This window comes from Cebus imitator, unplaced genomic scaffold, assembly GCF_001604975.1.
Source record: "Cebus imitator isolate Cc_AM_T3 unplaced genomic scaffold, Cebus_imitator-1.0 Scaffold538, whole genome shotgun sequence".
Classification (NCBI taxonomy): domain Eukaryota; kingdom Metazoa; phylum Chordata; class Mammalia; order Primates; family Cebidae; genus Cebus; species Cebus imitator.
Window position 1 is genome coordinate 1,113,437 of NW_016107853.1, and position 24,072 is coordinate 1,137,508.

Sequence of the window (24,072 nt, forward strand, 5' to 3'; positions counted from 1 at the left end):
TTTCACCATGTTGACCAGGATGGTCTCGATCTCTTGACCTCGTGATCCACCCGCCTCGGCCTCCCAAAGTGCTGGGATTACAGGCTTGAGCCACCGCGCCCGGCGCCGCCTGGTTTTTATCTATTGGAAAGAGTATCACAGTTTTAATATCCCCACTTGCTGGAGTTTTGCTGATCTTTATGCTGAGGAATCCATTGTTTTAAATATGTAATTTATATTTTTTATTATTTTTGTTTTATAGAGAGAAGGACTTTCAAAATTCAATAAGATCTATGAATTTGATTATCACCTGTACGGCCAGGTAGGTGCTTAAATATTTCTAACATAAGCAAGAGAAAGTAGCATAGTCATATATAATATGTCACTGTCTTAAGAATAACAATTGTTAACTTAAAGGTAACTGGTTATAGGTGATCACTTTATAATTTATGAGGAAGTCTCTTTTTAATAAAATATGGTCTCATTTCAGCTCTTTATTACAAAAAAAAAGCTAATATACAATAGTTTGAGGAAAATTTAAGTGATACAAAAGGCATCATGGTACTAGAATTAGAACGATGATTGTATTCCTATGGCTTTTGGCTTTGAAGAGCTATATTTATGTTTGTTATGTTTGTTCCTTCCCAATGTTTGTTTGTTTTTTTTTAATGTCTTTAATAGAAGTTCCTCCCTCTCATTTGAATGACTTGGCAAAATATAACTGCAAAAAGACTAACTGAATTTTGAATTTCGTCATTATTCAGAATGTTACCATGGTAATGACTTCGGTTTCTGGACATTTACTGGCTCATGATTTCCAGATGCAGTTTCGAAAATGGTCAGTACAATTCTCAAGGGAAGGACTTTCAGATTATAGTAAGTTGTGAAATTGCACAGGAATTTTGAGACATGTTGATCTTACTGGGTAATTTTGGGGGCAGGGAGGGGACAGAGTCTTGCTCTGTTGCCCAAGCTACAGGCTAGAGTGCAGTGGCCCAATCCTGTCTCACTGCAGCCTCTGTCTCCTGTGTAAAAGTGAGTCTTTTGCCTCAGTTTCCCAAGTAACTGGCACCACAGCTGTGTGCCACCACACCCAGCTAATTTTTTCTATTGTAGTAGAGATGGAGTTTCACTATGTTGCCCAGGCTGGTCTCAAACCCTGCCTTGGCCTCCCAAAGTGCTAGGATTACAGGCGTGAGCCACTGTGCCTTGGTAATTTATAATACTAAGATGACCTAGGATTATCTGATCCATTGTGAATTTTTATTACATCTTTAAGCAGTTACTTTTGGTGTTTCCTGAAAATTACCAGACCTTTTTCATGCAGCCATTGCATTTACCTGTGAAAGGACTCTAGAATGCCATCTTCTCAGTCCTGTTCACACTCATGGAGAAGTGGACAGTGTGTCATGCAGAGGGTCATAGCCTTATTTCAATTCCCCGGGACCTTTTTTATTGGGGATCCACCATGAGCCCATTGGAACAGTTTGCTGTCATTAGGTTCGAGGGCTGTCCATCATGTACTGAGTTGGGACTCTGTTTTCATTTCTAGGCAGAGCTGCAACCCTCTTGTCCTCTTTGAAGCGGAAATTGAAAAGTACTGCCCAGAGAATTTTGTTGACATCAAGGTAAGGTCTTTTGGAAGACATATGGCACTGAACAACTACAAAGAGTCAAACGGAGTGATTTCTGTATTTTTAATAAATTGGCATTTGGAGATAAGGTTTTCCACCAAACTTAACTACCATTATTTAAAAAGCTAGTTTCCACTCATTGTATAAATATGGCTAAGTGGCCAAGGAACTGAAGTAAGCATTTTTTTTATGAATAGTAGTTGTTTAAATCCTAGGCATAAGGGCTGGACATGGTGGTTCATGCCTGTAATCCCAGCACTTTATGGGGCCAAGCCAGGATCACATGAACCCCAGGAGTTTGAGACAAGCCTTGGCAACATAGTGAGACCCCGTCTCTCCAAAAAAAAAAAAAATTAACCAAGCATGGTGATGTACGCCTATAGTCCCAGCTCTAGTAAGGCTGATGAAAGTGGATTACATGAGCCCAGGAGGCAGGAAGTCAAGGCTGCAGTGGGCTGTGATTGCACCACTACACTCCAGCCTGATGAGAAAGTGAGACTCCCATCTCAAAAAATGATCCTAGGAATAAGTATTGTAAATTATTAGTGTAGCCTCCATCTCCCCCCTCGTTAGATGGAAGAGGCTACAAAGTATAAATACCTGTTTGACAGTAAATTACCAGTTGTCAAGCAGTCAGGGCATACATAGTTAATTTATTGAGAACTGAGAATCCATTGGATGAAACTCAATTGAGATTCATTTTCTTTAGGTCATAATCAAAACCTCTCAAGGGTGTGTGTGTGTCTGTGTGTGTGTGTGTGTGTGTGTGTGTGTGTGTGTGAGAGCTGAATTTTAGGTTTTGTCATATTGGGGAAATTATATTAAATCCTCTATTCTAGAAGTTCATTTATGCTTCTGAGGAGTTCTGTCACCATTAGCACCAATGAGAGCGGTTTTCTCTGATCTCTTTCCCTCACCAAGTTGGCACACTCCAAGAACAGCATTAACCTTCAGTCAGATCCCCTTAGCATAGAGGTGTCAAGCCACTGTTCTGTAATTCTGTTCTCACCACTCTTATTCCACTATGAACTTCAGAAAACTCTGGAGCGAGAGACTCGCCAGTGCCAGGCTTTGGTGATCTGGACTGACTGTGATAGAGAAGGTGAAAACATTGGCTTTGAGATTATCCATGTATGTAAGGCTGGTAAGTGCTGCTGCTGCTGACTTTCTCTACTCTAGAATTCCATAAATAGAGTGTTCTCCTTTGTATGTGCAAGTGGGCCGTGGATGCGTTCCTCTGCAGATACTCTCCCTCCCAGTCTGTGAGTCCATCACTATTTCTGATGACACACTCAGTTTAAAGGTTATGGTGTTATTTCCTCCTTATCACCGTATACCATTGATTTAACCTAATAGGTAAATTGGGCACCTCACGGCTACTTGAACTGGTTTACCTTTATTTCAAGGTAGTTTAAGAAAAGTGAGCCCTGTATGATGGAGGGCAGTGTGATTTGACTTTGACCTTGGTAACGCCTTGTATTCTGCAGTAAAGCCCAGTCTGCAGGTGTTGCGAGCCCGATTCTCTGAGATTACACCCCATGCTGTCAGGACAGCCTGTGAAAACCTGACCGAGCCTGATCAGAGGGTGAGCGATGCTGTGGATGTGAGGCAGGAGCTGGACCTGAGGATCGGTGAGGAGCTTGGCGGACCCCTCTTACGACCATGTTAATGTTGTGTTATGGGACTAAAAATGGGCTCGATGTAGATGTGTTCAGCCAGCCCTGGCCTCTCATCATCCATAATTGTCTCCTTTCTTCACTCTCTAGGAGCTGCCTTTACTAGGTTCCAGACCCTGCGGCTTCAGAAGATTTTTCCTGAGGTGCTGGCAGAGCAGCTTATCAGTTATGGCAGCTGCCAGTTCCCCACACTTGGCTTTGTGGTGGAGCGGTTCAAAGCCATTCAGGCTTTTGTACCAGAAATCTTCCACAGAATTAAAGGTAGAGCCTGGAGTAAGGGTTATGGCCTGGGACCTATGGGCCCAATATTAAGGTGGGAGACTGTGAGCATTAATAGCAATACTAGGCCAGGCGCAGTGACTCAAACCTGTAATCCCAGCACTTTGGGAGGCTGAAGCGGGCGGATCACTTGAGGTCAGGAGTTCAAAACCAGCCTGGACAAGGTGGTGAAACCCCATCTTTACTAAAAATACTAAAATTAGCTGGGCATGGTAGCATGCGCCTATAATCTCAGCTACTCAGGAGGCTGAGGCAGGAGATTTGCTTGAACCTGGGAGGCGGAGGTTGCAGTGAGCCAAGATCGCACCATTGCACTCCGGCCTGGGTGACAGAGTGAAACTCCGTCTCCAAAAAAAAACAGCAATGATAAAGATGTGATTTATTCTAGTCTTGCTGTCGTCCACCCAGGCCCATTACAATCCACTTAAAGTTCCATTTCTTATCCAGAAGCTCTTCCCTATTCGATATTCCTTTGACTTTCACCATAATATACCTTCTATCTGTCATATCATGTGGCTTCTCTGAGACACAGCCTTTCTGTTTGTCTCTCCTTAATACAGTAACTCATGACCACAAAGATGGTATCGTAGAATTCAACTGGAAAAGGCATCGACTCTTTAACCACACGGCGTGCCTAGTTCTCTATCAGTTGTGTATGGAGGTAAGATGTCCCTCAGACCCTGATGATCTAGGAAACATTCTGCACACCTCCCAAGCCACTCCCCATCTGTTGGCAGAGGCGATCCTGTCACATTCTCCCATTGGAATTTAGCTTTAAGTTTGCATCTCAGGGGGGACCACTTTTTGGGGACCAATAAGACTAGAACCCCATGAAAACAGCACTACAAGAAGGGAAGGATCTGCATTATTTTCAGATAAAATCAGAAATTTTGAGAAATGTATAGTTGAAATCCCACCTTGCAGCATATACTGTCACCAGAAATTAGCAAGGATCCGCTAGACCAGTCCAGATCGTGGACTAAAGAGCTAGGAGAGAGTGGACAGCATTTGGCTCAGCCCCCTCTTTATTGGTTGCATGAGGAAATGTAGAGAGGTGAAAGTCACAAATTAGTGGGTTAATTTTATATATTGATAAAAGCTAGGAAGAAAATAAAGCAAGGTAAAGGGATAGAGGAAGGCTGGAGGGACAGAGAGGGGAGGGGTGACATTTGAGCAGAGGTTGGAGTGACTCAGGAGAGGATTGGGGAGTAGGTGGGACACCCATGTGCCATAGAAGGGAGCAAGACTGGCCCAGGCCATAGGCTGGTTGGTGGCAGAGTTGGGACTCACCCTAATGTTTCCTGGCCCTTGGGCTGGTTGTCTACTTTCTAATGTCACTTCCTATTAGTACATAACAGCTTGGTTTAACACCGAGGCCACACAGAGTCATGCTTAAGTAAAATTCTGAGCTCTCTATGCTTCATTCATGTGTGCTTCTTGGCTGTAGCCCACTGGCAGATTTGTTACTAATTAGGCAAAGGGAGTGATAACTGTGCAGCACCTGCTATGGATCAAGCACACTTTATTATGTGCGTTTTGTTTAACCCTGATAATGCCTGTGAAGGCAGTAATAGCATCCCCATTTTCCAGAAGAGGAAGCTAAAGAAAGAGTGACTTACCCACAGATATGTGAGACTGTACATGGCAGGGCACAGTTGGATTCCAGTGTGTCCCTGACCCTTCTGCAGACCATGCTGCCTTCCCCATATCTCTCTCACTTCACCTTTTGACCCTGGACCACTGGGAGTCTCTGTGACACTGCGCAATTGTTTGTTAAATAAAAAGACCACCACCGGACACTGTGGCTCATGCCTGTAATCCCAGCACTTTGGGAGGATGAGGTGGGTGTATCACCTGAGGTTGGGAGTTTAAGACCAACCTGCCCAAAATGGAGAAACCCCATCTCTACTAGAAATACAAAATTAGCTGGGCATGGTGGCAGGCGCCTATAATCCCAGCTGTTTGGGAGGCTGAGGCAGGAGAAGCACTTGAAGCCAGTAGGCGGATGTTGCTTTGAGCTGAGATGGCACCATTACACTCCAGCCTGGGCAACGAGAGCGAAACTCCATCTCAAAAAATAAAAAAAATAAAAAGATTACCAGCCTGGGTTACATAGTGAATCCCCATCTCTACAAAAAAGAAAATAAACATAGCTGGACATGGCCTCACTTGCATATAGTTCCATTTACTTGGGAGGTTGAGGTGAGAGAATTGCTTGAGCCCGGCAGGTTGAGGCTGCAGTGAGCCATGATTTTGCTGCTGTACTTCAGTCTGGGTGACAGAATGAGACACTGCCTCAAAAAAAAAAAAGACCAACTTAATAATAAAATGTGACATAAGTAAATAATAAAAAGACCTGCCCTGTTACTCCTTCACTTGGATGTGGTGCAGGAACAGATGATGGGTGATACAAATTATGAAGCTGGTTTTAAGATTAAAGGTCTCCAGCTTGTATAATTTCTCCTATTTCTAACTCTATTTTTTTTTTTTAAGGAGCACTGGGCCGAACATGGTGACTCATGCTTATAATCCCAGCACTTCTGGAGGCTAAGACAGGAATATTGCTTGAGCCCAGGACTTCTGGGCCAGCCTGGGCAACATAGCAAGACCCCATCTCTATATTTTAAACAAAACGACAAAAAGAGCACTGTGCATGTGTACATAGAAAACTGTATTCAGGCAATGCATAGGCCGTTGGATTTCATAGGCTCTGGAGGAAGCACCTTAAGGCTTGTGAAATTGCCCTTCACAATCTTGGTCTGATCTGGAGAGTAGTGATGGTATCCACCATACTGTCAGCTACAGGCAACATTAAATGGTCACTCCCTTGGGCTGTCATTGTGGGTTCAGCTCCTGGTCAGTGATTTGGAAGGATGGGCGTGTGTTGTCCGCAGGAAGTTTGGAGATGATGCACTAATAATTAACATGGTCTTTGCTTTCCTGGCTTTCTAGGATCCCATGGCAACTGTGGTAGAGGTCAGATCTAAGCCCAAGAGCAAGTGGCGGCCTCAAGCTTTGGACACTGTGGTATGTTCTGGGTGGCTGTTTCAGGCACTGAGGGATCAGTTATTTTCGTTTTGGGGCCATGGTTCTACTGCCTAGACTCTGGCCTAGTGGAAGGAAATATTACCCATCAGCAGGCCACACAAGAAAAACGCTTGAGAAAGGTACACTTAGCCTCACTGTTTTTGTTTGTTTGTTTGTTTTGTAGACTCAAACTCCTGGGCTCAAGTGATTCTCCCACCTCAGCCTCCCAAGTAACTGGGACTGTAGGCATGTGCCACCATGACCAGCTAAATATTTTTAAAATTTTTTGTAGAGACGGAATCTCACTATGTTGCCCAGGCTGTTCTCAAACTCCTGGCCTCAAGTAATTCTCCAGCCTCTGCCTCCGAAAGTACTGAGATTACAGGCATAAGCCACCACACCCAACCACTGCTTAGCTTTTTTTTTTTTTTTTTTAAAGTTAACAGATGCAATATAACTGCCTTGTATGAGGTTTGGGAAACAAAAAAGGGAAAGACAACTTACTACTTCGCTATCCTTACATAATTACTGGTATCTCTTCCTGTTTTTTAATATGCATATTTTTACAGCATTGTAATTAGTTAGACAGCTTGTACTCAACCATTTTGTTCATGTTGCTGCATAATCTGTGTAAATATTACTTTAAATAATCTGCTATATGAACCTACTTTAGAACAGGGCTTCTCAAATTGTTTGACTCCAGGAAGAGCCACCCCAACAGAACACAAGTCTAAATAACACTGGGAGTGTGCCTTCCCAATTACCACTTAGCAGGAAAATTTGGAAAAGAATTACTATCAGAATTCACTCTGAAGGCTGGACATACAGAACACTCAGGCTAGCAAGCATGAAGGCTAAGAAGCGTGCGGGGACTGGTGGGCAGTGCATTCTTTGTCTTGGGTAAGCCACAGTAAATATGTATGTGTGTGAAGGGACTGCATGGGGGAAGTTATGCATTGATTTTATATAGTAGGCATACATGTTTTAGTCCTCACTGGTTAATTGTGCTTTAGTGTGACATTGGCATTGTTAGCTTGTCACCTAGGGAAAAGGACAGCTGGTTATCCCCCAGGAGGCCTCCTTGGGTTTTCACCCTGCAGGAGAATTTACTGGGTGGTGCTCCCAAAGTGCGATTCTCAAGACTATCTGTGTCAGAACAGTATATTAGACTCCTTGTTAAAAAATGTAGATTTCTGGGCCAGATGTGGTGGCTGACGCCTGTAATCCCAGCACTTTGGGAGGCCAAGGTGGACAGATCACCTGAGGTCAGGAATTTGAGACCTGCCTGGCCAACATGGCGAAACCCTGTCTCTACTAAAAAATTAGCCAGTCATGATGGATGCCTGTAATCCCAGTTACTTGGGAGACTGAGGCAGGAGAATTGCTTGAACCCAGGAGGCAGAGGTTGCATTGAGCCGAGATCATATGCCACTGTACTCCAGCCTGGGTGACAGAGTGAGACTCTGTCTCAAAAAAAAAAAAAAATGTAGATTTCTGGCCAGGGATGGTGGCTCATGCCTATAATCTGAGCAATTGGAGGCTGAGGTGGGCAGATCCCCTGAGGTCAGGAATTTGAGACCAGCCAGGCCAACATGGTGAAACCCCATCTCTACTAAAAATACAAAAATTAGCCAGGCATGGGTGTGGGCACCTGCAATCACAGCTACTCGAGAGTCTGAGGCAAGAAAATCACTTAAACCCAGGAGGCGGAAATTGTGGTGGATTGAGATCATGCCACTGCACTCTAGCCTGGGCCACAGGGTGAGACTCCCTCTCAAAAAAAAAATGTGGATTTTTGGGCTGGGTATGGTAGCTCACGCTTGTGATCCTAGCACTTTGGGAGGCCAAGGTGTGAGGATTGCTTGAGGCTAGGAGTTCAAGGTCAGCCCGAAGATAGCAAGACCCTAAGACCCTAGCATGCAGACTCGTGCGTGCATGCACACACACACTCTCTCTCTCTCTCTCTCTCTCTCTCTCTCTCTCTCCCTCTCTCCCCCCTTCTCTCACTCTCACTCTCACTCTCTCTCTCACTCTGCAGATTTCAGCTTATGTCCCAGCCCTGCTCTGTCAGCTTCCCCAGTGGTCAGGGACCCGAATCTGTCTGCTTCCCAGGTGAATCCTGCACACATTAAAGTCTGAGAACCAGACTAAGATCTGACTCTGCCTGGCAGGCCCAGGAATTGTTCTCGGGCAGTCGTTTCCCCTCTGTTTGACAGAAGCACCTAGAGTGACAGGGACCAGACTTGACTGAAGATGAGTTGTGTATTTGAGTTGTGCTGCCTGACCCATGCAGTACACCTAACATGGCTGTTCACCCATTTTACAGGAGCTTGAGAAACTGGCTTCTCGAAAGTTGAGAATAAATGCTAAAGAAACCATGAGGATTGCTGAGAAGCTCTACACTCAAGGGTAAATATTCTGGATTTGGGAGTAGAATTTGAACCATCTTTATCAGGATGAAATATTTTAGAAATAGAGTTTATGGGGAAAAACAGATTGTGTAGATAGCAACTGAGCTCTGAGGCAGTATTTTGACTTTGACTTCTCTTTTCTGATACGGAAAAGTTGTTTCTATATAAGAACCCAGAGAGTAGATTCAGATCTTACTTTTGACTCCCCAGCCATCTCCCCGTGGCCCTGGTGAGCGGCAGACAGTGGGTGGCACCTTTGAGAGTTGTTTGCCTGTGAAACTCCTCCCCGCCCCAGTCATGCACACCCCAGCACTGAGGTCCTCTAACTGTGCTGTCCAGCCTGCAGGTACTGAACAGTTGAAATTCAGGTTGTCCAAATTGGGCTGTGCTGTAGATATAAAATATACACTGAGTTTTGAAGACATTTATGAAAATAGAATCTAAACTATCTCAGTAACTTAAGTGACTAATTGACAATTTAAAATTACAAATAGAGGCTGGGTATGCTGGCTTACACCTGAAATCCGAGCACTTTGGGAGGCTTAGGTGGGAGGATTGCTTCAGCTCAGGAATTCTAGACCAACCTGGGCAACATGGCAAAACCCTATCTCTACAAAAAATTCAAAAAATAAAAATTAGCCAGACATGGTGCCACACACCTGTAGTCCCAGCTCTTCAGGAGCCTGAGGTAGGAGGATCACTTGAGCTTGGGAGGCGGAGGCCGCAGTAAGCCAAGGTCATGCCGCTCTACTCCAGACTGGGCGCCAGAGCAAGACTGTCTCAAAAGAAAAAGAAAAAACAAATGGAGTTCACAGTATAGTTTTATCGGACAGTGTTATTCTTTGTATCCTCTAAGAAAAGTCTCAAAGCACACGCTGGTGGAACTTGTCAGGAGCAGTGAAGCTCATGTGCTACATCCAGATTGGTCTGTCAGACTGACCCTCAGAGCGGCCAGTGATGACAAGCCCCAGGCTATGAGGTGGCTGGCCTTTATCCTGTGCTATGCTATCCCTTTTGTTTCTCCTTTGGCTTCTTTGAGTGTCCTAGCAGGAGAGCCAGCTGCTTTTCGCCCCATGAAGGGGTGCGTCTCATCTCAACCTTCCTGAATCAGGTAACCTAGACTGCCTTCAGTAGAGTTGGCTACGTCAGATGAGTGTTTGCAGGTGTTAGCGGGTGCTTTCAGTTGTTTATAGATCAATCAGTGAGCCTAGCAATTTATTTTTCTGTTTGTTTGCCTTGGTTTTAGGTACATCAGCTATCCCCGAACAGAAACAAACATTTTTCCCAGAGACTTAAACCTGACGGTGTTGGTGGAACAGCAGACCCCCGATCCACGGTGGGGGGCCTTTGCCCAGAGCATTCTAGAGCGGGGTGGTCCCACCCCACGCAATGGGAACAAATCTGACCAAGCTCACCCTCCCATTCACCCAACCAAATACACCAACAGCTTACAGGTTGGTTTTCCTGAATGTGCTGCCTTCTGGAACCCAGATGGAAGTGCTGGGGGTCAGTAGTAGGACTTGAATTTACTCTGTGAGCTCTGATTGTAGAAACAAGTGATTTTGAGATCTCTCTCATTTCACTTTCCTCTGCCTGGCTTTCATGAAAGACTGCTTCACCCCTCCCCATGGTGGGCGTTTTAATCCAGCCCCACATCCCCACTCTCCATCAGCTCTTGCTGATTCTCTGCTGGTACTTCATAGGCAACCTAGGTGCCTCACGTCTGCATACTTCTGTGCAGACCCCCACCCCCATCGTGAGCCTTGTGGCCTTTCCAGTCCCTGGAACTGGAGAGTTCTATCCATCTTCCCAAGACTGACTCAGTTTTGATTGCCTCCTGAAACTTTGCTGCCACCCCAGTTGTGCCACCCCCATCACTGCAGAGTGTCCCACTCAGCTCTGCTTGTCACTTTCAGTCATTTCCTCAGTCGGGGGCAGGCTCTGCTGACACAGGAGCCATTAGGCTTGTTTACATCTGTAGGCTTCTCACAAAGCTGAGGAAATCTTAGTCTTTTTTTATTTTCCTTCTTTTATTGTTTGCCTGGCACTCCATGTTAGTGCAGAGCCTGAGAAGCAGTGTGGTCTGTTCTCTGCAGAACATTAGGCTAAGGCTACCAGCGATGTTCCTGTCCTTGAGATGTGATATTCTAGGGATAGTTTTAGTCTCCTCTTTTCTTCCTAGGGAGATGAACAGCGACTGTATGAGTTTATTGTTCGCCATTTCCTGGCTTGCTGCTCCCAGGATGCTCAGGGGCAGGAGACCACAGTGGAGATCGACATTGCTCAGGAACGCTTTGTGGCCCACGGACTCATGATTCTGGCCCGAAACTATCTGGACGTGTATCCGTATGATCACTGGAGTGACAAGGTGATAAAGAGGTGGGCCCAGGGAGAGGGAGGACAGTTGTGCTGCCAGCCCAAGCTCTCTAGTGGAGCGGGACCATCTTCCTTGAAATGAGGGGTTTTTTTTGCCTGAGTGTGATTATAGAATCACCTGACTGCTGCACCTGCTGCTCCCTGTAGATCCTCCCTGTCTACGAGCAAGGATTCCGCTTTCAGCCCAGCACTGTAGAGATGGTGGATGGGGAGACCAGCCCGCCCAAGCTGCTCACCGAGGCCGACCTCATTGCCCTCATGGAGAAGCACGGCATTGGTCAGTGGCTCCTCAACTCATATCTCTTAAGCACTTACTGTGTACTAGGCACAGATTTCCTCTCATCTTCAAACAATTCTGTAATGCAGGTGCTATATCCTTATCCGCATTTTATAGTTGAAATAAGGCTCAGAGGTTAAAAACTTACCTAAGGTCACAAACTGTGTGTTATTAAAACTTGGTCTATATAACTCCACAGTTAGTGCTCTTAAACCATGCACTCTGCTATCCACATAGCAACAGAGGCTTTTCCCCTGACTCTGCAGGCCCAGCTGGGAGAACCCTTTGGCCACATGGGGATTTATTGTTCTTTTGAGTAAGAATAGAATGTAAGGTACCAACTGTTAAAACTTGGGACACTAATCATAAAATCTGTCTTCATTTTAAAGTGTCACATCAGGCAGCCCTGAGCCTCCTTCCTATGTGGAGCAGTGGGTGAGGGTGGCAGCTGTCTCTGCAGGCCTGCTCCCATACTACTCAGGCTGCTCACAGTGGCCTCATGTATGTGGCAGAACACTGCTGTTAGCTATCGGTGGCTGGATTCTTAGCTTTTTGTTGAAGCATTTCCCATAATTGCTTAGGAATCAGAAAGTAAAACACTGGGCCAAAATTGTGTTATTCCCATTAAGTCCCATGGCTCAACCTTTACAGGTAGGTCCTTGTGACTAATCTGCTGTGCCCTCCATTCGTTTTTGTCAAGGCTCTCAAGGGCTTTCTCTGGCAAACCTAGTCCAGAAACACCCACAGCACAGTGGAGGGGAAGCAGAGCTCCCTGGGTATGTGTTACATAAGCAGCTGCCCCTCATCCACAAAGGGAGTTTCTTAGTCCTCTGACTTAGGAAGCAGTGCTCCACCGTGGAGTCCTTGACCATCACTAGGACATCTAGAAACCCTGCAGGTTTAGGTAAAATTAGTGGAGGTTCACCCATCATGATTTATTTAATAAATATGTATGAGGCCAGGTGTGGTGGCTCACACCTATAGTCCCAGCACTTTAGGAAGCCAACATGTATGAGTCACTTGAGCCCAGGAGTTCAAGACCAGCCTGGGCAGTATGGCAAAACCCCAACTTGCTCGGTGTGATGGCTGACGCCTATAATCCCAGCACTTTGGGAGGCCAAAGTGGGTGTATCACTTGAGGTAGGGAGTTTGAGATCACCAGCCTGGTCAACATGACAAAACCCTGTCTCTACTAAAACTACAAAAATTAGCCAGGCGTGGTGGTGGGCACCTGTAATCCTGGCTACTCGGGAGGCTGAGGGAGGAGAATCACATGAACCCTGAAGGTGGAGGGTGCAGTGAGCCAAGATCACGCCACTGCACTACAGGCTGGGCAACAGAGTGGGACTCCATCTCAAAAAAAACCCATTTCTACAAAAAATTAGGTACATGCCTGTAGGGATGCTGAGGTAGGAGGGTCACTTGAGCCCAGGAGGCAGAGGCTGAGGTAAACTGGGATTGTGCCACTACACTCCAGCCTGGGCAACAGAGCAAGACCCTGTCTCAAAAAAAAAAAAAAAAAAAGGAAAAAGGAAAAAGTCCACAAGAGTGGGAGCATAGCCTAGGCACTAGGGACACAAATGAATAAGACCTCATTTTTTGAGTTCTCAATCTAACAGAAGAACCAAACCAAACCAGCACATTGAATACAATGCAATGGGTTCTTCAGAGAGTAAACAGGGAAGAAAATGTCGTGGGTGGGCTAGCATTTCAGCTGCACCAAAACCACATAGTAAGACTTCTGGATCAGTAAAGGGCAGCCCAGTGCAGGGCAGGCCTGAGGAAGGGCACAGGAGCAGGAAAGCAGAAGCCTGCTATACCTGGAGTGGGGGTGGTGGCCATAGAAGGGGAACCTGGAAAAGTGATTCAAGCCTGACTTTATAGGGCCTTGGCTTGCCCAGGTGAGGGGCTTAGATGCTGGTACATGACCAGCAGGGAGACTTCTAGAATTTCTTTTTTTTTTTTGAGACAGAGTCTTGCTGTGTCACCCAGGCTGGAGTGCAGTGGCGAGATCTCGGCTCACTGCAACCTCCGCCTCCTGGGTTCTTGCAATTTACCTGCCTCAGCCTCCTGAGTAGCTGGGACTACGGAATCACGCTGCCACGCCTGGCCAATTTTTTGTATTTTAGTAGAGACGGGGTTTCACCATGTTGCCCGGGCTGGTCTCAAACTCCTAAGCCCAGACAGTCTGCCCACCTTGGCCTCCCAAAGTGCTGGGATTACAGGCATGAGCCAGACTTCTAGGATTTCTGAGTAAAGGAACCATATAGAGATAGAGGTATACCTAAAAGAAAACAAACCAAAATAATATTTTTAAAAGATTATTAACAGGATGGGCGTGGCGTCTCACACCTATAATCCCAGCACTTTGGGAGGCCTAGGTGGGCGGATCACTTGAGGTCAGGAGTTCAAAACCAGCCTAGACAACATGGTGAAACCGCATCTCTACTAAAAATACTAAAATTAGCTGGGTGTGATGGCTGACACCTATAATCCCAGCTACTCAGGAGGCTGAGGCAGGAGAATCACTTGAACCCAGGAGGTGGAGGCTGCAGTGAACCAAGATCGTACCACTACCCTCCCAGCTTGGGAGACAGACTCTATAAAAAAAAAAAAAAAAAAGATTATTAACAGCTTTATTCACATACCATCCAGTTTACCTGTTTCAAATGAATAATTCACATTTTTTAGCATATTCACAAAGTTGTGCAGCTATCACCACAGTCAGTTTTAGAACATTTTTACCACCTCAGAAAGAAATCCCATACCCTTTAGCAGTCACTCCCCATTTCCCCCTCCCTCTAATCCTTCCAGCCCTAGGCAACCACTCATTTTTCTGACTTAATAGATTTGCCTTTTTTTTTAACTAAAAATATTTTGCATGCAATGGCACAATCTTGGTTCACCACATCCTCTGCCTCCTGCGTTCAAGCGATTCTCCTGCCTCAGCCTCCCGAGTAGCTGGGATTATAGGCATGTGCCACCAAGGCCAGCTAATTTTGTATTTTTAGTAGAGACGGCTTTTCTCCACGTTGGTCAGACTGGTCTCGAATTCCTGACCTCAGGTGATCTGCCACCTTGGCCTCTCAAAGTGCTAGGATTGCAGGCGTATGCCACGGCACCTGGCCCCTAAATTTTTTTTAGAGAGACAGGATCTTACTCTGTCACCCAGGCTAAGTCACAGCTGTGAATTCCTGGTTTCAAGGGATCCTTCCACCTCAGCCTCCTAGTAGCTGGGACTACAGGCATGTGTTGTCATGCCCAGCTAATTTTTTTGTTAGCTTTTATTTTTAGACAGTCTCACTCTGTCACCCAGGCTGGAGTACAGTGGCATGATCTCAGTTCACTGCAACCTCCACCTCCCAGATTCAAGTGATTCTCCTTCCCCAGTCTCCTGAGTAGCTGGGACTACAGGTGCATGTCACTGGCTAATATTTGTATTTTTAGTAGAGGTGGGGTTTCAGTATGTTAGCTAAGCTGATCTTGAACTCCTGACCTCAAATGATCCACCCACCTTGGCCTCCCAAAGTGCAAGAATTACAGGCATGAGCCACCATGCCCAGCCAAGCCATCTTTGTTTTATGTAGGGACAAGGTCTTCCTATGTTGCCTAGTCTGGTCTGGAACTTGCAGCCTCAAGCCGTCCTCCTACCTCAACCTCTCAAAGTGTTGTAATTACAGGAGTGAGCCGGTATACCTGGCCAGATTTGCCTACTTTAGATATTTCCTATAAAGAGCCAGGAATAGTGGCTCACGCCTGTAATCCCAGCACTTTGGAAGGCCAAGGTGGGCGGATCACTTGAGGTCAGGAGTTCCAGACCAGCTTCACCAACTTGGTGAAACACTATCTCTCTACTAAAACTATAAAAATTAACCAGGCTTGGTGGCAGGTGCCTGTAATCCCAGCTACTCAGGAGGCTGAGGCAGGAGAACCCAGAAGGTGAAGGTTGCAGTGAGCTGAAATTATACCATTGTACCCTAGTCTGAGCAACAGAGCAAGACTGTCTCAAAAATAAATAAGAAAAGAGAATCATATAATGTTTGGCCTTTCGTAACTAATTTTTGCTTAGGACAATGTCTTCAAGCTTCATCTATGTTGTAGCGCGTGTCAGAACTTCATTCCTTTGTATTACCAAATAATATTCCATTGTATGTATAGACATTGTCTTTTTCTATTTTCTAGTTGATGGACACTTGAGTTGTTTCTACTCTTTGGCTATAAATAATGCTGCTCTGAACAGTTTTGTACAAGTTGTGTGTGGATATGTGTTTTCATTTCTCTTGGGTAGACTTAACCAGTGGGATTGCTGGTGTACATGGTATCTACATCTAACACTTTTAGGAACCATCAAACTTTTCTGAAGCGGTTGCACCATTTTTCATTCCCACCAGTAAGGCACTAGGATTCCAGTTTCTCCACATCCTTACTAACACTTAGTATCATCTCTTTTTTTTTATTTTGCTGGTAGGTATGAACTGCTATTTCATTGTGTGTGGTTTTTGTTTTTTTTAAAAGATGGGGTCTCACTTGGTCACTCAGGCTGGAGTGCAGTGGCACGATCTCAGCTCACTGCAGCTTCTGCCTCCCAGCAGCTTCTGCCTCCCAGCTTCAAGCAGTCCTCCTGCCTCAGCCTCCTGAGTAGCTGGGACACTCGCCGAGCTACTCAGCACCGCCACACTCGGCTAATTTTTGTATTTTTGATAGAGGCAGGGTTTCGCCTTGTCGACCATGCTGGTCTTAAACTCTGACCTCAGGTGATCCACCTGCCTTGGCCTCCCAAAGTGTTGGGATTACAGGCATGAGCCAATGCGCCCAGCCTTCACTGCGATTTTAATTTGCATTTCCTTCATGGCAGAGCTACATTTTGAAAGGTCCCTCTGGCCACAGCTTAAAATATGGTTTGGGTCGAGGAAGAGACTAGAAATAGGGATACAAGCTGCAACTATAGCTTGGACACAAGGGGAGGAAGATTTTAAAAAGGAGCTTTCAAGCTGGAATTGACAGCTATCGTGAGTAATGGGCTGTGTGAGGGAGCAAGAGAGTTGAGGTTGCCATTGTGATTTCTTGAATGAGCCATACGGGCTGTTCAGGCAAAGGAGGGGTGCTGGGGTGAGCAGGGTGCCCATGGGCTACCCGGGTACAGCTGTTATCTGTATTACCTCAGAATAACCAGAAAATGGCTTCCAGGTACGGATGCCACTCATGCGGAGCACATCGAGACCATCAAAGCCCGGATGTACGTGGGGCTCACCCCAGACAAGCGGTTCCTCCCTGGGCACCTGGGCATGGGACTTGTGGAAGGTAAGGGAGGAGGGAGCTTGCAGTGGGTAATGGGTGGTGTCACGGTGTCACCCAAGTCCCTGAGGGTCTCAGGTGGGTCCTTACTGAGCATGACTCTTTCCCTGCAGGTTATGATTCCATGGGCTATGAGATGTCTAAGCCTGACCTCCGGGCTGAACTGGAAGCTGATCTAAAGCTGATCTGTGAGGGCAAGAAGGACAAATTTGTGGTTCTAAGGCAGCAAGTGCAAAAATACAAGCAGGTTTTCATTGAAGCAGTGGCTAAAGCAAAGAAGTGAGTGCTTAAAAGAAATAGAAATGGGTGGCCAGGCGTGGTGGCTCACACTTGTAATCTTAGCACTTTGGAAGGCTGATGTGGGCAGATCACAAGGTCAGGAGATCGAGACCATACTGACTAACACGGTCTCTACTAAAAATACAAAAAATTAGCCGGGTGTGGTGGCATGTGCCTGTAGTCCTCGCTACTCAGGAGGCTGAGGCAGGAGAATCGCTTGAACCTGGGAGGTGAAGGTTGCAGTGAGCTGAGATGGTGCCACTGTATTCCAGCCTGGGTGACAGAGCAAGACTCCCTCTCTAAAAAAAAAAAAAAGAGAGAGAGAAAAGAAAGAAATGGAGATGGAGTCTCACTTACTTACTATGTTGCCCAGGCTAGTCTTGAACTCCTGGCCTCAAGAGATCTTCCCACCTTGGCTTCCCAAAGTACTGAGATTATAGGCGTGAGCTACTACGCCCGGCAAGCTAGTTTAAACTTAATGCAGACAGATACGTCTGGAGTTTATGCATGGACCCTGTGCAATTTTAGTTTTTCTTTTTTCTTTTTCTTTTTTTTTTTTTTTTTTTTGAGATGGAGTTTTGCTCTTGTTGCCCAGGCTGGAGTGCAATGGCACAATCTTGGCTCATCTCAACCTCTGCCTCCCAGGTTCAAGCAATTCTTCTGCAGCCTCCCGAGTAGCTGGGAACAAGCATTCTCCACCATGCCCGGCTAAATTTTTTTTTTTTTTTTTTTTTTTTTTTGAGATGGAGTTTTGCTCTTGTTGCCCAGGCTGGAGTGCAATGGCACAATCTTGGCTCATCTCAACCTCTGCCTCCCAGGTTCAAGCAATTCTTCTGCAGCCTCCCGAGTAGCTGGGAACAAGCATTCTCCACCATGCCCGGCTAAATTTTGTATTTTTAGTAGAGATGGGTTTTCTCCATTTTGGTCAGGCTGGTCTCCAACTCCCGACCTCAGGTGATCTGCCGGCCTCAGCCTCCCAAAGTGCTGGGAGTACAGGCATGAGCCACCACACCCAGCCGAGTTTTACTTTTTAATGTGGGGCTGGTGACAAGGCAGAAGCATCTGCCTGTATCTGGACTCTCCTCCTCGGAGTTGGTTGGGCACCAGAGCCCGTGATGAATGAGCTCAGTCTTCTCTGCCTGCTGTCTGTTCTCTGCAGGAGGCCTGCAGCTCACTGACCAACTGGTTCCCACCGTCATGCCTGTTGTTTGCACGTAAGAGTGTTGTAGGTGCCTTTGCAGCAATTGCCGGCTGATGAGTGTCTACCTTTGCCTTTTCTTCAGATTGGATGAGGCCTTGGCCCAGTACTTTGGGAATGGGACAGAGGTGGCCCAGCAAGAAGAGATCTACCCATCCATGCCAGAGCCTATCAGGAAGTGCCCACAGTGCAACAAGGACATGGTCCTCAAAACGAAGAAGAACGGCGGGTCAGTGCTCTGCCTTCTGCCTTCACCTCTGCTCTCCAGCACCGGTGTTAGCCGCAGCTCTAAAAGGCCCTGCCATCTCACTTACATGAAATCTTTTAAGGCAGGCCTGTGGTTGCCAAGCTGCAGGCAAGGTGTTGGCCTAGAAGGATACCTGGGTGAGATCAGGCCTTTGAGGTGTAAAGCATTGTGGGAATTCAGAGCAGGTGGGGAACTGAGTGATTATGGGGTTTATTTGTCCCCTGTGGATAGGACATCATATACGCAATGTGTAACACATGGAGGAGCATGGGCTTCAGATCTAGGTGAGTCTGGGTTCAAATGCCACTTCTGCCACATATAAGTGGTATGGCCTGAAGCAAGTTCCTAACCTGCTCTGAGCCCCAATTTCTTTTTTTATAAAATAAGGTCAGTACTCACAAGGCTGTGTTAAGGATGAGGATTTGGTGAAAATGGTCAGGGCTGTATACCGCATTGACTGACATGTTATAGATACTCAGCAGATTCTACTTTTCATCTCTAAGAAGAGTTCTGAATTGGGCCTGAAAATCTTAACTCCCTTTTGCTTTAAGTATAGTAGACCCGAATGGGCCATTTAGACTCAGATCAGGTTGTTCAAGCCGGTGGCCAGCCACTGAGGAAGTTCACAGGGAAACATGTGCTGGAGGGGTGGCAGCCATCATTCGTCAGGTGCCGTCCCTCACTGGCATGATGCGTGGTGGTGCTTTGTACGCATTACCTCATCCCATTCTCTCTCTCTTTTTTTTTTTTTTTTTTAAGCTCATCCCATTCTCATAATCACCCTGCAAGGCAGGGAATCCTGTGCAGCTTAGAGGGCAGAGGTGCCTGCGTGAAATCAAGCAGCCCTGGTGGGCAGCAAAGGCAGAGTTTGAAACCAGGTTTTCACTGCCTTTCTCCATCCTGCCTGGCCCACCTGGGGCTGCTGTGCTCTTTGCTGCTAAATGAGAAAGGTTTCTCCACTCCTAACCTCCTCCAGCCATCAGTAACCCAGCTGGGCCCAGTGAAAAGAAAGCCACCAGCTCTCAGAAACAAGAGGTCTATGGACCAGACTTGGAAGCAGGTGTCAGGGCTCTTGTCACTCACAGACAGAAGCGAGAGCCACTCTAGGCCTAGCCCTATACCTGGGCATATATTTAAGCACTTAATAAATGCTGTTGATGGGTTTTCCTTGCCACCAGCAGGTTTTTGGATTAGTACTCATTGGAATATAAGGAGAGAGAATACTTACTTTTGTTTTAGCACTGTATTGGAGAATTACTATTATTCCTTTGTTATTCTTTTGTTATTCTGTTATTCTCTTGTAATGCTTCTCTGAGTTACTCCAGAAGGTCAGGAGATTATTTTGTGGGATTTGCTACTCCAGGGTTTATCTGATAATTTCCATTTCTGAGACTGTAAATTTCTTATTTAAATGATTGGAGTTTGGGGCTTTTTTTTCTTTGTAGTGTACCCAGGCACACAAAGGAATTGGTAAATCACATGCATATTGGCTAGTCAAACCCTGATGTTTCATGGCTGCAAGGTGTTGAAAAACATTGGCCAGGAGAGACGGGGATGGGGTGGATGGGCAGTGGGTGGGGTGTAGATGTTGCAGGTGAGGCTCTATCATAAACAGGTGGGTTTCCATTTCTAGCTCCCGTCCCCCCACGCATGCGCATCTCTGGGCAGGTTTCCAGCCCACACCAAGCTACTGCTTACTCACATGCAAACTGAGGGTGGCCCTGACACTGTGCAGACTTGGCACGAGGCAGAAAGGCGAGAATGTGTGAGTGCACAGCACAGGGCCCCTGGCGTCACCTTGGTTGGTTCTTGGTTTTCTAAGTAGAAAGCAGGGTCAGCAATAGCTGCTTTGTGCTTTTGGGATGTGAGAAGGCTCATTTTTCTCAAATCAATTCAATATCAGTGCTTGTGTCTCCAGTTAACTGTCCTCCAGAAAAGGGAATATTGTCTTCGGTCATCTGAGGAAAGGTTGCCTCGGCCGATGGCCAACGGCTGAGAGCCTGAGAGTGCCTCCTGCATTCCTACCACCTGACGTGGCACCTTGTCCCCAGGTTCTACCTCAGCTGCATGGGTTTCCCAGAGTGTCGCTCAGCCATGTGGTTTCCTGACTCGGTGCTGGAGGCCAGCAGGGATGGCAGTGTGTGTCCAGTTTGTCAGCCACACCCTGTGTACAGGTGAGCTGGGCGCCTGAGTCAGGCACCTCCTCTGGAGTGTGCACACCACGGTGCCCATTTTTCCCTTGCTTCTGCCAGAACCCAGAGGGGAGTGTCAGGGATTCCGCTCAGGCTCTGCAGGGGTGTAGCTGTGTTCTGCAGCAGTCACGTCAGCAGGCCTGGTCCGGTTCTGTTGTGTTCCATGCTGTCACTGCTTTGGTGGGTATGATCCAGTTTGGAGTGGGCCATGGGCAAAGAAATATATTATTTAAGTTCCTCCAGAAAGCCCACGGCCCTAGTGCAGTACAGTGGTTCTCAAACTTCTTGGTCACTAGACCCCTAACACTCTGAAGGATCATTGAGGAGCCAAAAGAACTTGTGTTGTGGGTGGTTTATCAGTATATACCACATGTGAAATTAAAGTAAAAACATCTTTTAAAATATTAATCTATTTCTAGTAAATGCATTGCATACTACTGTAAATAACATATTTTTTAGGGTGATAAAATATCTGTTTTCCAAAGCAAAATAATAATAATGACATGAATGACATTGTTTTTTACATTTTGCAATTCGCACATCTGGCTTAATAGAAGAGAGCTGGATTCCCATATCTGCTTCTGCAGCCAGTCTGCTGAGTCATTGTGTGTTCTAGAAGCTCTGGAAAACTCCATTGTGTACACACGGAAGAATGGGAGCGAAATAGACATAACCTTTTAGAATTACTATAAAATAGTTTGGCCCTCTCCGTGAAAGGGCTCAGGCACCCCAGAACCACACTTGGAGAACTGCTGGTATAGAGACATGGAACTTTCCAGAGGTGTTTTTATTTTGGTGAATTACCGGGATCTTAGATTTCATCTGCACTGCTTCCCACTGTCCACTCCTGTGATGACTGGCAGGACCTTGTGGTGAGCTGATGGAGAGCCTCACAGGGCCCTGCATGGGCTTCCTGATACATAATGAGTGGTGGAGAGAGCCCTAGGGCTAAAGCAGCTGTCAGTGGACTAAGGAGAAGCTGGCACCTGGTTGTTAATGTTTTTTCTCATCTTCTGGCCTTGCTAGGTTGAAGTTAAAGTTTAAGCGTGGTAGCCTTCCCCCGACCATGCCTCTGGAGTTTGTTTGCTGCATCGGAGGATGTGATGAGACCCTGAGGGAGATCCTGGACCTGAGATTTTCACGGGGCCCTCCAAGGGCTAGCCAGCCCTCTGGCCGCCTGCAGGCCAGCCAGTCCCTGAACGGGATGGACAGCAGCCACCACCCCCAGCCTGCTGATGGCAGACAGACTGGGCCCTCAAAGGCTCTGGCCTGGACCCTCCCACCACCCACGGCTGCTGGTGAAAGCAACTCAGTGACCTGCAACTGTGGCCAGGAGGCTGTGCTGCTCACTGTCCGTAAGGAGGGCCCCAACCAGGGCCGGCAATTCTTTAAGTGCAACACGGGTAGCTGCAACTTCTTCCTGTGGGCAGACAGCCCCAGTCTGGGAGCAGGAGAGCCGCCCACCTCAGCATGTAGATCCCTAGGTGGCTCCCTAGGACGCCCACCAGGCCCAGGGACCCACCTCGGTGGGTTTGGCAACCCTGGTGATGGCAGTGGTAATGGCACATCCTGCCTGTGTAGCCAGCCCACCGTCAAACGGACTGTGCAGAAGGATGGGCCTAATAAGGGGCGCCAGTTCCACACGTGTGCCAAGCCGAGAGAGCAGCAGTGTGGCTTCTTCCAGTGGGTTGATGAGAACATGGCTCCAGGTGAGGCAGGGAGGGCATGTGAATCACTTCCTTGGGTTTTCATGGTGTCTCTACCTCAGATTGGGACAGCAGAAATAAGGCAAGGCAGGGTCATGGTGGGATTGGGAGGGGCACCTGGGCTTCCTTGCACCTCCATTTCCTCCTTTGATCACTTTCAGCAAGGTGATAATTGCACAGTCCTCTTCCAAATTGAAGGGTAGTTACCAGTAGTGGTGTCACTTGCCCTGTGCCTGATAATAGGCTAAGTATACTTCCTATGCATCTTCCATCCTCATCAGGAAAGCATTGTGATCACAATTTTACTTACAAGTGAGAAAGGTGAGACCCAGACACATGAAATGGGCATTGCTCAGGATCACATAGCAGCAGATCCCAGGATGAGGACATAGGCCTTCCCAGTCCCACAGCCATGTGCCCCTTGCAGCCGTCATGACCCTTGCCAGACCATGAGCATCAGCCTCATTTCTTTAGCTGAAGATGCCAACCCTGATGATATTTAGGAATCTGCCCAGGGTGACACAGCTTGGCCCAGTGTCCAGGACTGAGTGTCATTAGAAGTGGCACCTAGACATTGCTTCAAGGTGGATGGTGTACGTGGAGGCACTTTGATGGTTCAGTGTACTGCTGCTTCAGTGTACAGCAGAGCTTAATTAAATAGCTGAGAATGACCCAAAGGCCTAGTGGGAGCTTTGGAGTTGTGTGAATCTGCTTCCAAAGCTCAGCTACCCCTCTGCCTGTTTGCTCAACAAGATGGTCCCTGCCTACATTCTTAGGGTTCCTGTTTTAGAAAGGAGTATAGTCTCAGACTATGATCTTATGTACATGTCACTAGCCTGGCATGCACAGAAAGAACCCAGCAGCCTGTTAAAAACTGGGACTTGGAGCTGGCTATGAGTGCCAGTGGAGCCCAGAGATGGTCACTGGAGTGACAGACCCACACTTGAAGTGAGATGCAGTCTGGCCTCTTGTCTCCCCACTTGGAAGGACATGGTGTCTGACCCCCAGGCTGGCTGACGGACTGGCCTGGGTGAATGCGCACCTGGTCTGGAAAGGCCTGTTGAGGGACAGGAGGGATCCAAAGCTGGACTGCTACATGGAGGTGGGTCACAGGTTGCCGGTCGTTGGTCACACGCTGCTTATCTTTCCCGCCCTACCACAGGCCAGCTTGCTTGGGTTTCTGCATCTATAAAAAGGGATAAAAGTGATGCCAGTGTCCACTTACCAAGTGAGTTTGGGATGATGTCTCCAAGAGCTTAGGATTCTTGAGGGAGAGGTGTCAGGTAACATAAGGTGGCAGGCACATCACAGCTCGACCTTACAGAGTTGGACAGAGTATGAAGGGAGGCTGGCCAGTGGGGTATACATGGCTGTGTAAAAGTCGATTTAGCTATATTATCTGCTGCTACTTTTTTCTTTCTTTTTTTTTTTTTTAACACAGGGTTTCACCATGTTGGTCAGGCTGGTCTTGAACTCCCGACCTCAGGTGATCCGCC

The 24,072-nt window shown here is 46.9% G+C and overlaps 1 protein-coding gene across 3 annotated transcripts in view; it reads left to right on the forward strand.

Annotated features, from left to right (window-relative positions):
• TOP3A (DNA topoisomerase III alpha) overlaps positions 1–24,072 on the forward strand; it is a 40,675-nt gene that overhangs the window by 14,862 nt on the left and 1,741 nt on the right. The window contains exons 2-19 of one of the 3 annotated variants that reach the window (XM_017514861.2): positions 242–301; positions 744–817; positions 1,532–1,607; positions 2,649–2,757; positions 3,101–3,244; positions 3,380–3,550; positions 4,129–4,229; positions 6,521–6,595; positions 8,922–9,004; positions 10,253–10,460; positions 11,189–11,374; positions 11,530–11,659; positions 16,847–16,960; positions 17,068–17,233; positions 18,517–18,660; positions 20,730–20,852; positions 21,897–22,579; positions 23,739–23,804. In XM_017514861.2, coding sequence (XP_017370350.1) covers positions 242–301; positions 744–817; positions 1,532–1,607; positions 2,649–2,757; positions 3,101–3,244; positions 3,380–3,550; positions 4,129–4,229; positions 6,521–6,595; positions 8,922–9,004; positions 10,253–10,460; positions 11,189–11,374; positions 11,530–11,659; positions 16,847–16,960; positions 17,068–17,233; positions 18,517–18,660; positions 20,730–20,852; positions 21,897–22,579; positions 23,739–23,804 — 2,713 coding nt within the window. The remainder of the gene's footprint in view (positions 1–241; positions 302–743; positions 818–1,531; positions 1,608–2,648; positions 2,758–3,100; positions 3,245–3,379; positions 3,551–4,128; positions 4,230–6,520; positions 6,596–8,921; positions 9,005–10,252; positions 10,461–11,188; positions 11,375–11,529; positions 11,660–16,846; positions 16,961–17,067; positions 17,234–18,516; positions 18,661–20,729; positions 20,853–21,896; positions 22,580–23,738; positions 23,805–24,072) is intronic. The other 2 variants (XM_017514862.2, XM_017514863.2) reach the window with 2 other exon arrangements.